Source organism: Schistocerca serialis, chromosome 12, assembly GCF_023864345.2.
Source record: "Schistocerca serialis cubense isolate TAMUIC-IGC-003099 chromosome 12, iqSchSeri2.2, whole genome shotgun sequence".
Lineage (NCBI taxonomy): Eukaryota > Metazoa > Arthropoda > Insecta > Orthoptera > Acrididae > Schistocerca > Schistocerca serialis.
The window spans coordinates 12,698,405-12,710,789 of record NC_064649.1 but is presented as its reverse complement, the minus strand read 5'-3'; the positions used below and the strand labels follow the sequence as shown (position 1 = coordinate 12,710,789).

Genomic DNA, 12,385 nt, shown 5'->3' with positions numbered 1-12,385 from the left:
GTCAGATACATCACATTATCACACTGACAGAACCACAGGCACATAGACACAGGCAACAGAGCATGCACAATGTCGGCACTAGTACAGTGTATATCCACCTTTCGCAGCAATGCAGGCTGCTATTCTCCCATGGAGACGATCGTAGAGATTCTGGATGTAGTCCTGTGGAACGGCTTGCCATGCCATTTCCACCTGGCACCTCAGTTGGACCAGCGTTCGTGCTGGACGTGCAGACCGCGTGAGACGACGCTTCATCCAGTCCCAAACATGCTCAATGGGGAACAGATCCGGAGATCTTGCTGGCCAGGGTAGTTGACTTACACCCTCTAGAGCACGTTGGGTGGCACGGGATACATGCGGACGTGCATTGTCCTGTTGGAACAGCAAGTTCCCTTGCCGGTCTAGGAATGGTAGAACGATGGGTTCGATGACGGTTTGGATGTACCATGCACTATTCAGTGTCCCCTCGACGATCACCAGTGGTGTACGGCCAGTGTAGGAGATCGCTCCCCATACCATGATGCCGGGTGTTGGCCCTGTGTGCCTCAGTCGTATGCAGTCCTGATTGTGGCGCTCACCTGCACGGCGCCAAACACGCATACGACCATCATTGGCACCAAGGCAGAAGCGACTCTCATCGTTGAAGACGACACGTCTCCATTCGTCCCTCCATTCACGCCTGTCGCGACACCACTGGAGGCAGGCTGCACGATGTTGGGGCGTGAGCGGAAGACGGCCTAACGGTGTGCGGGACCGTAGCCCAGCTTCATGGAGACGGTTGTGAATGGTCCTCGCCGATACCCCAGGAGCAACAGTGTCCCTAATTTGCTGGGATGTGGCGGTGCGGTCCCCTACGGCACTGCGTAGGATCCTACGGTCTTGGCATGCATCCGTGCGTTGCTGCGGTCCGGTCCCAGGTCGACGGGCACGTGCACCTTCCGCCGACAACTGGCGACAACATCGATGTACTGTGGAGACCTCACGCCCCACGTGTTGAGCAATTCGGCGGTACATCCACCCGGCCTCCCGCATGCCCACTATACGCCCTCGCTCAAAGTCCGTCAACTGCACATGTGGTTCACGTCCACGCTGTCGCGGCATGCTACCAGTGTTAAAGACTGCGATGGAGCTCCGTATGCCACGGCAAACTGGCTGACACTGACGGCGGCGGTGCACAAATGCTGCGCAGCTAGCGCCATTCGACGGCCAACACCGCGGTTCCTGGTGTGTCCGCTGTGCCGTGCGTGTGATCATTGCTTGTACAGCCCTCTCGCAGTGTCCGGAGCAAGTATGGTGGGTCTGACACACCGGTGTCAATGTGTTCTTTTTTCCATTTCCAGGAGTGTAGATAGCTGGATCATCTTCAAAAAGCCTGATTTTACTATCACTAATGTCTGCAAGATCATTAACATACAACATGAACAGCAAGGATACCAACACACATCGCTGGAGCACACTCGAGGTTACTTCTACATCTGACAATGACTCTCTGTCCACGATAACATGCTGCATAGTCCGTGCTAAAAAGTCCTCAGTCCAGTCACAAATTTCATTTAACCCAGTTGGTAATTCTTTTGACAGTATGCATAAGTGTGATAGAGAGTCAAATGGTTTTCAGAAATCAAGAAACACTGCATCTACCTGATTGCCTCGATCCAAAGCTTTCAGTATGCCACGTGAGAAAAGTGCGAGCTACGTTTCGCACGATCGATGTTTTTGAAAAACGTGCTGTTGGCATTGAGGACGTCATTCTGTTCAAGATATCTCATTATGTTTGACCTCAGAATATGATCTAAGATTCTACAACAAATCGATGTCAGGGACACTGGTCGGTAGTTTTGTAGATCACTTCTACCACCCTTCTTGTAGATGGTGTGACCCGTGCCTTTTTCCAAGAATTGGGCACAGTTTTTTGTTTGAGGGATCTAAAATAGATTATAGTCAGAAGAGGAGTAGCTCAGCTGCAAATTCGGTATGGAATTTGACAGGAATTCCACTGGGCCCTGGAGCTCTGTTAAATTGAATCGATTTCAGCTGTTTGTCAACACCACTCGTACAAACATTTATTTCACTCGTATTTTCAGTGGTACAAGGATTAAATTGGGGCAGTTCACCTGGGTTTTCCTTTCTAAAAGAACATTTGAAAATGCAGTTACTCATTTCAGCTTTTGCTTTGCTATCCTCAATTTCAGTTCCTGTCCCCTTCACTATGGACTTGACACTATCTCTGGTGTCACTGACAGCCATTACATATGACCAGAATTTCCTTCGGTTCTGTGAAAGATAATTTGACAATATTCTGCTACAATAGTCATTGAAAGCATCATGCATTGCTCTCAGCAACCAAATGCATTTCATTCGGCATCTCTATCTATACCCCCTATGTTTTGTTTTATACCTATTATGCAGTAATGTCTGACACTTTAGAAGCTTCTTTGCAGTGATTTGATACCACAGAGGTTTCCTCCCACTATGAACTGCTCTACTGGGTACGTATCAGTCCACTGCACAGTCAGCTATTCTCTTAAACCTGAGCCAGAGTTCCCCTACATGCTCCTGCCCTGTGCTGAAAGTTTCAAGTTCCTCATTGAGATCTGACCTACCGATTTTTTACCTAGTTTACTAAACATGTATGTCTTTCTGATTGTTTTAGTTGTTCTTTGTACTTTGGTAATCATTGTTGCCACAACCACATAATGGTCACTGACATCAGTTTCAACCTGGACATCTTCAAAGACTTCAGGTCTGTTTGTCGCTATTTGATCCAATATATTTCCATCATGAGTGGTGTTCCTAACTATCTGTTCTAGTTAGTTTTCAGAGAATGTATTCAGTAATGTTTCATAGGATGTCTTATCATGCCCACAACTAATAAAGCTTTAATTTTCCATTTAATTGTTGAATGATTAAAGTCACTACTGATGATAACAGTATGATTCTGGAACTTACATATAGGTAAGCAAACTGAGGTTTCCTTTACAGTTTTTGGTTACACCAGGAGATGAGTCTGGTGGGCGAGACAAGAATCCAATTATGATTCCACGCCCAATCTCACATGCAGTCCAAATTTCTACCTCAGTGGATTTGAGTTTCTTGTCTACTGTGACAAATGCACCAACTTCATTTCCCTTTTGCCTGTTTTTCTGCATACACTTAAGTTTTCCCCAAAAATCTCACTACTATCAATTTCAGGTTTCAAACAGATTTCTGTACCTAATATTGTATGAACTTCACTGTTTTTCAGGAGTACTTCGAATTCTGTAGCTTTGATATTAATGGTTCACAGTTATCTGCTAGGATGTTAATGTCATCTGTGAGAGACATTTCTTTCGATCTTGAACTGATACTTCTGGGTTTCCTACATCTATCATTATCTGGACTGAGTAGAGAGTCGCCTAATCAACAAAAACCCTTGTGGGCGCCCTATGCAGTCAAATGCCTGAGTAGCAGTCTCTGATGTGTAGTGCACACACGATCCATTTAGCGGGACCCTACAGTTCTCAATCCTATAGGACAAGTCCAGGAAGTCGCACCCTAGCTTGTCACAGAACTTTCGAAGTTTCTGGTTAAATTCTTGCAGTTGATTTAGAATCAAAGGGCCGCGATCAGTTCTGGGGGCAGTGCTGCAAATTGTGAGCTTAATTGAAACTCCATGGGCGAGGCTGGTCTTCTCAATCTTCTCTGCCAGTTCTTGGAATGATCAAAGAATGACCTAATAGCCCAGACGACAGGCATCATTTGTTCCCATGTGCACCACAATTTGCAGTTGGTTGCACCCTGTTCCCTCAATGGCTGCAGGAATAGGTACTTCCACATATTGAATGGCTGTTAATTTCCAAAAATGATTGCCTATCGAAGTCGCGGGGTCCAAACGATACATATCGACCGTGCGATTATAAATCGATCATACGGCTCAGGTGGCGGGCGTTATGATCAATTATTTGTGATCGTCATTTTTATCTGGTCCCCGTCGTTCCTTTTGTTGCTCTACATTACATACTTCCATTAATTATTTGTTAGTTGCCAGGGAAACCCAGACAATTTCTGTCGATAGTTAGTGGGATGTATGGTGTTCCTGACGTTTCTTCGGCGGAATCTCTCACAAGGAAAAATCTAATTCCATGCTTATCCAGCGTAGAAAATTGTTTGACCTTTCGTCTTAAATAACCAGCGTAGAAAATTGTTTGACCTTCAGTCGCAAATAGGGAGTACTACCGGACGAAGAAAGGAGGTACTGTGTAGACTGTGATGGTGTGAGGTGTGTAAAACTTCTTAAGAAGAGTTTCGATGGTGAAATACCGTTACAATTTCATTGCGGACAGTGCGGAAAACGAACGAGTATTAGGAAGAATATGTGGTTCGACTCTTCCAAATTATCCACCCAGACCAGAGTAATTGTTCTATCTTGCTGGATTCGAGACTAAACCCTGGAAGCAACAGCATCGGAAACTAATTTATCTGCTAACACCATGTGTGACTATTTCAGGTTTGCAGAGAAGTGTGTTATGTGGTAGTGACAAACGACAGTGTACCAATTGGTGGACCGAGTAGAGTTGTGGAAGTGGACGAATCTCATATAGCTAGAAGGAAGAACCAGAGAGGATAACCTTCAAAGAGTGAAATCGATCATATAAGGGTATTTGGCGGAATAGAAAGAGAGTCCCGGAAGTGTTTCGTTGTGGTTTCATTCCTACAAGACTCTCAAAGCTGAAGGATTCGACCACAAGTTCGTCAACCACTCTGTAGAATTTGTGTCTTCGGATGACCGCAGTATCCACACGGAGAACATTGAGCGGCTATGGAAATCTGTGAAGCCTTCCATTAAAAGAGAAGGGCGTGCAGGACAAGAGACTAACTATACTTGTCTCAGTACCTCTATTTCCACAACTTGCGTTTGGAGGAAAAAGTTAACCATGTGACACTCTGCCAATATTCTTGCATGATGTTGGCAGAGTTTATCCAGGCTATGGTAAAAAGGGAATTGTGCCTGTAGCGTACACATCACATGACAACAACACCGACGATGGGTGAGGTAAGTCGTATCCTTTATAATTACAAGTATTTTTGTAACGCTCTTCTTTTGTAGTTGCTGTAGTGACCACCGTAAACATACTCATAACGCCCGCCACTAGTCACATGATCGATTTACAATCGCACTTTCGATATGTATCGTTTGGACCCCGCGACCTTTAAGAAATTACTTTTGAGTACCTCATAGATAGCATGGCAGGTTTCTGGCTCTATGTCACTTAGTGCCTGTGGTGAAATTACAGATGTGTATTTGACGTCTTCACAACTCCTTCCTGTCGCGTGAAATCGTAATGTTGCTGTTAGCCTTTCGTGTGGTGTTATAGCCTCCCTCATGACTGTATCCTGCTTCTTAATCAAAGGCGTCACGAGGGACAAAAGATTCAAACACGTTTCCTTATTCATCCTGAGGTAATTATACCACTCACGAGGATATATCTTCAATTCACTCAGTAAATTTGTACGAGAATACGATTTTCGTGTTTGAAGCCACTCTTTACTCCACATATTGCGTTTCCTCTTTTGTTTTTTCTGTAAAACAAGCAAAAAGGCTCAACAGCAAGTGCATAGTAGTCTGTGCTCGACGTTTTCCAATGTAAACAAACAGATGCTTGTACGTGCGTGCTTGAGTCGTGTCGAGGCGCGAGGAATTTGTGCACGCTTGAGCAAGCACGCTTGCGCAAGCGTGGTTGTCAAGCATGCAGTAGCGTGTGTGGGTGCGTTAACTGCGATTCGTAACTGCAACAAATCGCAGTTAAGAATAACAGATTCTGAAAAGTAGCATTCACAGAAATCACTGATATCGGAAAATCGCAGTTGAGTCCATCACTACTACGATGTGTACATGCTCAGCTTCGACCTTTCGGGTATATATATCGATAATCGAGGTCTTGTCGAGTTCTGAGAAGTCGAAGAAGCCATATATTCGATTTATTCGCTTACCTTATTTTTAGGCTGCCGTAAACGGTCAAACGTGTTTGTCAAAATCGATCTTGCCTAGCCACGGATTTGTGAAGCAAATACCTACACGTTCAAATAATGTCTGTCAGTTTAACTTCACTTTGAAGCAGACGCTATTCCCGTTCGAGAGTACGGCCACAAATGTAGACATAGAAAACCTGGCATTGACTTTAACTCTGTGTTTAAAGAAGAAGAAGAAGAAAACAAGAAGCTGATTTGGGGAATAGCTTAAAATGAGAGATTTGCCCATGAAAATATGCTAAAGGAAATATTACTCTCAGAACTCGATGATTACATCAACCTCCTTCGAACGGACAATGAAACTTCTTAAAACTTATAAAGTCCCTCTTAAAAGAGCAAGCTTGCCTGTCAAGTTCGCTCTTGTCTAGCCACGGATGTGACAAACAAGCCTGTACACATTCTATGAAGGCTTCTCAATTTAACCTTAATTTTGAAGCACTCTCTTTTCGTTCATGCTGTGTTTTTGCACTAGGGGGAATGGCTACAAATGCAGATAAACCATTTCTAACATATCCTCTGGCACTGTGTTTAAAGAAAAAGAAGGAAACAAAACGCCCGTCCAGGTAATAGTTTAAAATAAGAAATATACAACTGGAAACCTGTCCATGGAAATGTTTCCCTCAGAACATGATGATTACATCAACTTTCTGCAGATCAACAGTAAAACGTTTAATTACTTGTTCAGCGTTATTTCACCTGCGCATTGAAAAAGAAGACACAAGTATGCGAAAATATATTCTATTCTGGTCTAATGACAAGGCATTATACCACAACATGGCAATATATAGCCTACATCGTATGTGAAAGAACTGGAGAGATTTCCATGGTCTCTTCATGACTAATATATGGCTGAGAACGTCGCAGTAGCTCTAACATGTTGCTAATTTCCTGTAATATTTTGTTTTTATGCTTGATCATAGTTTTCCTAGTAGTGGAATCTCACGATACAGTGAGATAAATTGTAATACAACAATTTTTCACTGCACATATGTGGCGAAACAAAAAGACAAACAACGTCCGCCATTTCGTCAAACCTTCTGTCAATCAAAATTTCTCTCAAACACGTCAAACATAATCTATGCTTGAATAACACTTAAAACGGCACTGTACACGGTCAAGTATGTGGCAAGCATAGTTAAGTTTGACAAAATGTTTGATCGTTTACAGGGCTTTATTACGGACTATGATGCAGGTTCACACACGCAAGTAATGTGGCACCACACCTCGTGGCTTTCTGTAATGGCATCGTGAGCTACGGTTCACATATGATGCCACAAATTCTACGGATTTACACAACCTTCAATACAGCGTTAACTGAAATGATATGAGCAGGTATGGATGTTATAGCGCAGGTTATAGCATTATGTGGCAAGGAAAACAAAAACCCCAATGTTATATCTGAAAATGGATGCTCACAAATCATGAAGTTTGTACGACTTGATTTTCTGAAAACATTTATTAAGTTTGTAAATCAGACATAGGTTGTTATTCTTGTAGTACCAGACGCTGCGAAAGTGTACGTCCTGACCACTGCTTTCTCTTTTTCGGTATTGAAACGAAAACAAACTGAAATCGAATAGAGTACAGCAACGATTATTCCATAACAACTGCGACAGAATACTTGTGTTTCGAAATATAGACACCAGGGAGCAGTAGTGGAAGTTAAGTGCGCAACAAAGCACAACCAACTTGAATTTAAGTTGCCTCTATGACGTTGCAGCACTTAAAACTGGGAGTCCACACATGCACCTGCAGTATGCCACTAGCTGTGGCGACACTTCTGTTGCGTGTGTGAACCAGGCTTAAGACGCTATTCGTTATAGATACACCTTAATTTTTAAGCAATTTTTTTTAGAAATAACGTTTTTGCCTTTTTATTATTAGATTGCGAAGCCAGACCAAAATAGTTCTTAGTTTATAAAACCGAACTGACACTCAAAATCCCTGAAAATTGCCATCTTCTAGTTTTCGCCATTTTGCATTCAGCCCTGTATTTGCACATATAGTCTTCCTCCTTTTTTTCAGTTCTTCTTTATTAGCCGCCAACTGCAAATGGCTTTTTTTGTTGGTGAGGTGCAGAAATACTGCTCAGTTGCTTTGTTTCAATATTGTTTGTTATGCATATGCTATTACTTTCAATTTACAGCCCGTATCATATGAATGAATTTTATTTTTTTCCGTTACAAAACTAGCTACTAACAAAAATATTGTACTGTTATCGATTACACAATCACTTTCAGTTCAAGTTCATTGACACTGTAGACTACAATAACGCATCATAGGTTAGACAGTGTTCAGGGTTTGTGATGGCGGGGCAGGAGGGAGACACTGTTAGCAAAGTTGTGAATCCCCACAACTTAGAATAAAAAGCATAAAAAAGAGTGACACATTTGAAAAAGAATTAGGTGGTAATTTTGTCTCTGCCATCTATAAAATACTGGTAAAAGAAAAAAAATTACAAGCTATTTGCTTTAGGAGACTTCTTTTCCAAACAAATAAGAATGTCTTTAATTAAAATAGGCTACATGTGAAGACGAAATGTATTCTGGTACTGGTACAGGAGTGTTCCTGCTACTGTTTCTATCGTTATTTCAGTTATTGTCAAGTGCAAAGGAAGAAGTTTCTAGCAGTGAATTATAATATGTTGTGCAAATTAAAACAAAGTTCGCACAACCAGCACAGTTTTACCATTGGGGAGCATATTGCTGAGTACTTTTCGTAATACATATGGAAATGGTGAGTATGAAGTGTATCGGTTCTCACTTTCAAAGAAATAAATGGCACCAATAGTTGCCAAAATTGCTGTGAATGTACAAATTGAAGACACTCAGTTGCTTCTGTAATTCGTATGCAAGAATGGCTACCACAGTCACAATGTTATTCCATATTTACAATCTTTCCATGGTGTCAGAAGAGTGCCAAGTAATACTACATTTATTGCTCCGGTGTGGAAAGAATGTTTAATTTTGCATAAGTAACTGGACGACATAACATTATGTGTATGGTCTTCAATTGAATAAACAGATCAATTAAAACCAAGTCAATAAACATGTCAAACTGAATAAGATCAGACATGATGCGATTTATTCACCGGTGTGGAACTTATATGTACGTTTCCATTTATTAATGCTAATGAGGCACACACAATGATTGTGTTTGTGCAGGCAGCAATTCTGAAATGAACGTATCCTGGTTAGCCACATCTTCATGTTTGGAAGCAATTAGTTACCAAAGAACCACTGAGTTAAGAGAGCAAATATACCAAATGTGAGCTTTGTGTTACAGGAAGCTCACAGCTCTCAGAACTCGATACGACTACGAAAGTCAATAGATATCCCTGTCGTCAAAACTGGACAGGTACACGTTATAGTGACGTCACAGAGAAGTGTAACGAGGTGACTCTAGCGTTTCCCGTGCTAAGACGTTGATACCATGTTTGCATGTTACTCCATCGATAGTCGCAAAGCAACTAGCGGAGAATATACTTGCTGCGCAGTGACAGTTTTGTCACGGGCTTGTTTGCGGGTCGGCAGACAAAAGTATCACCCGCCTACTATGCCTTAACAATCGAGCATCTACGTAAATATCCACTGCCTGGACAAGACTGACGAAACAGTCGCGGCGACAATAATCATCCGTGCGCACCAGCCCTTATAATTTGTTTGTATATATGTACTTCGTGCCCACAGGTATGAACAATTTCCCTGAAACCTGCAATTTCCGGGTTTGGACAGCTCTCATATCTGTGCAAATCTCCTCTCCACTTGCATACCCACGCGAAACTATTCTCTGCGCAGACATGGTGTGCACTTACAAAGACAGATCTTTGCGATTGGACGGGCCTTTACAATTGTATCGATGCAATAGGTAAATAGTGGCCTCTTACATCTGGGCTCAAAGATTTCATAGTTGTGGTCAATATTTTTAAGATGTGTAGTGTTCGTCAACACAACTAGTTCTTGTTTTCATTTAAAATTGCGTCATTCACTTGCACCTCTGTGCACAGTCTAACATAACAGTCGCGACACTCACTGCTGTAAAAGTTGTTGCCGTTTGACAGATGGAGCGACACTAGCGCTCCAAGCGGCAGGTAAGGTGAACGTCAGACGCGTTGTAAGCATAATGTTTGTTAAATCCATTTCCTACGTAATTTCCGAATTATTCGAGTTATTTTCTTGCCTCCAAGAGTTTGTTTAGTATCGTAAATCATATATGTTTCTATTAATGATTCTAAAATAAGCGCAAGTATGGACAAAAACCATGAATAGAGTGCAAGCTACAACACATTCGTGAAGAAACACTTGTGACATTGGACAGAATTGCAGCTTACCACGTTGATATCAAAAGAATATAAACACACAGATTCACATGTAAGAAGCACAGACATGTACCTCAACATGCAAAAGCGATCGACAGCTCGTTTATCGTTCTGTAGGCCTACTGTGTGTGCCACTGTTGCCTGTTGCCACAAGTACGACCTTAATCTTTATATTATTCAAAGTGGGTAAAGCAACTGCCAAATAGTGGCAGAAATATGCTGAAAACATTATAATGAGCTGATTACATTACATTTTACGAAAAACCAAATATTTGAATAATTTTCAAACAATCTGTCTGTTGGCACTTTCCTTGCCCCGTAATAGTTTCGCTCGATCTGCACATTCTGACACTTCACACGCTTTTGTAAGACATGAACAGCTGCACTTAATCTAACCACTTTATCGTCAAAGCACGTCTGTGGTGACGATTCTCACGAATCTGGCACTGATACATGGAGAGCTGAACTGGCTGCTTCTGTGTCATACGACTGTTTTACAGCTTTAGATTGACTGTCGAATCTTTGTGGCAGTTTCCTCTTCATCGTCAGTTGAGGTGGCTTATTTAGGATGTCAAACAGTGTGGGTACTGCATTGCACACGAGTTTGTTATTGTCTGCGTTCATGAACTGGTTTTCTTCGAAATGCAGCGGACAAAACCTAATATTATTATGCGGATAAACTGGGTCTTTCTTCATAAGGTCTTCTCGTCTGCTATTAACAAGCCATTTTCTGCTCCTAAAACGATACATTCATCATTTATACACATATAGTTTGCAAGTGAATCCTGACGATACAGTTTAGTAACATGATGGTATATACGTCTCAGGATCCTTAGGAAACCTAAAAAGAGACAGCTGTGGTGTCTTCTTCCTGTTGTTGCTGCAATTTATTGCGCTACAAACGCTCCCGATGGTACAAACCATTGTATATATCAAAATAATCAATCACTATTCGCTTTCACGATCGCGCCGAACTCACAGTTCAACCTACCAGCCGCTTGGGGCGCTGCTAGCGCTGTAGGCAACAAAATCGAGGCGAAGTGTCGCGACTGTTATGTTAGACTGTGCCTCTGTGCGTGAGGAAGCCATTTTGCAGACAGTTGACATACTGTGCAGAACAATGATGAAGTGGAACAACTTGGCTCATCAACATCTTTGATAGTACCAGGTAGTGGCACGTGTGTTTGTTTATTCTTATTGTGTCTGTGTCACGGGTGCTGGTAGTATGGGAACGGTGTGAGAAATAACGTGTCATGGAACTAATATTTTTAGGGACTGCGTCGTGTTATCCAACAACAGACAGAAGCGTTTCTTGTACCCTTTTACGGTTTGAAGGTACGTTCAAGGTGCTAATTCAACTGATCAATCTAATTGTTTCTCAAATCCATCTCGATATGACAGATAACATTCCATCAACTCTTCTTACAGTGTCAGACACAGGAAGAACTCTGATATTGCAACTAATTCACCTGAAAAATATTTGGAAACAGCAAGGTCTATAATCTTCAATAATTGCGCATATTTGGATATTTTCCATACTCACGCACTTCAGCAACCTCGCATAGGATAAATTATAATTATCAACTTTGCCTTGCAAATTATCGTTTATATGTAAATACAACTTTATTTTATTTGTTTCCTAAATTGCAGATGGCAGAATCTGGATGTTTGATTGTGGAGAAGGATCTCAAGTTCAGTTACAGAAGAGCTCAGCAAAGCCAGGACGTATAGAGAAGATATTCATAACTCATCTTCATGGAGATCACGTATGTTGACATTAACAAAACTAAAAAAAAAAAAAAAAAAAACTTTAGATGAACATTCACTACTTAATAACAAATGTGCATTAATGAGCAACTGAATTAGACACACATTCCTCATCATGTGTGGAAATCCTAATTCCCTTTTGTTGATGAGATTCACAACTTCATGGGCGCTAAAAAAGACATAGAAAGTACTGGATAGCTAGGGTGATTGTGTTCATCAGCGTGTTGAACTCGAATATTGTTGACTGGACACGGACAGATGGTTCAGGACATGCACTAATTATGATAGAGC

General features: G+C 41.8%; 1 protein-coding gene across 2 annotated transcripts in view; it reads left to right on the top strand.

Annotated features, from left to right (window-relative positions):
• The first annotated feature begins 11,475 nt into the window (after nucleotides 1–11,475).
• LOC126428190 (zinc phosphodiesterase ELAC protein 1-like) overlaps nucleotides 11,476–12,385 on the top strand; it is a 70,277-nt gene continuing 69,367 nt past the window's right edge. Inside the window, exons 1-2 of one of the 2 annotated variants that reach the window (XM_050090106.1) lie at nucleotides 11,476–11,662; nucleotides 11,978–12,093. In XM_050090106.1, the coding sequence (XP_049946063.1) occupies nucleotides 11,581–11,662; nucleotides 11,978–12,093 (198 nt within the window). In that variant the 5' untranslated portion in view covers nucleotides 11,476–11,580. The remainder of the gene's footprint in view (nucleotides 11,663–11,977; nucleotides 12,094–12,385) is intronic. The other variant, XM_050090105.1, reaches the window with a different exon arrangement.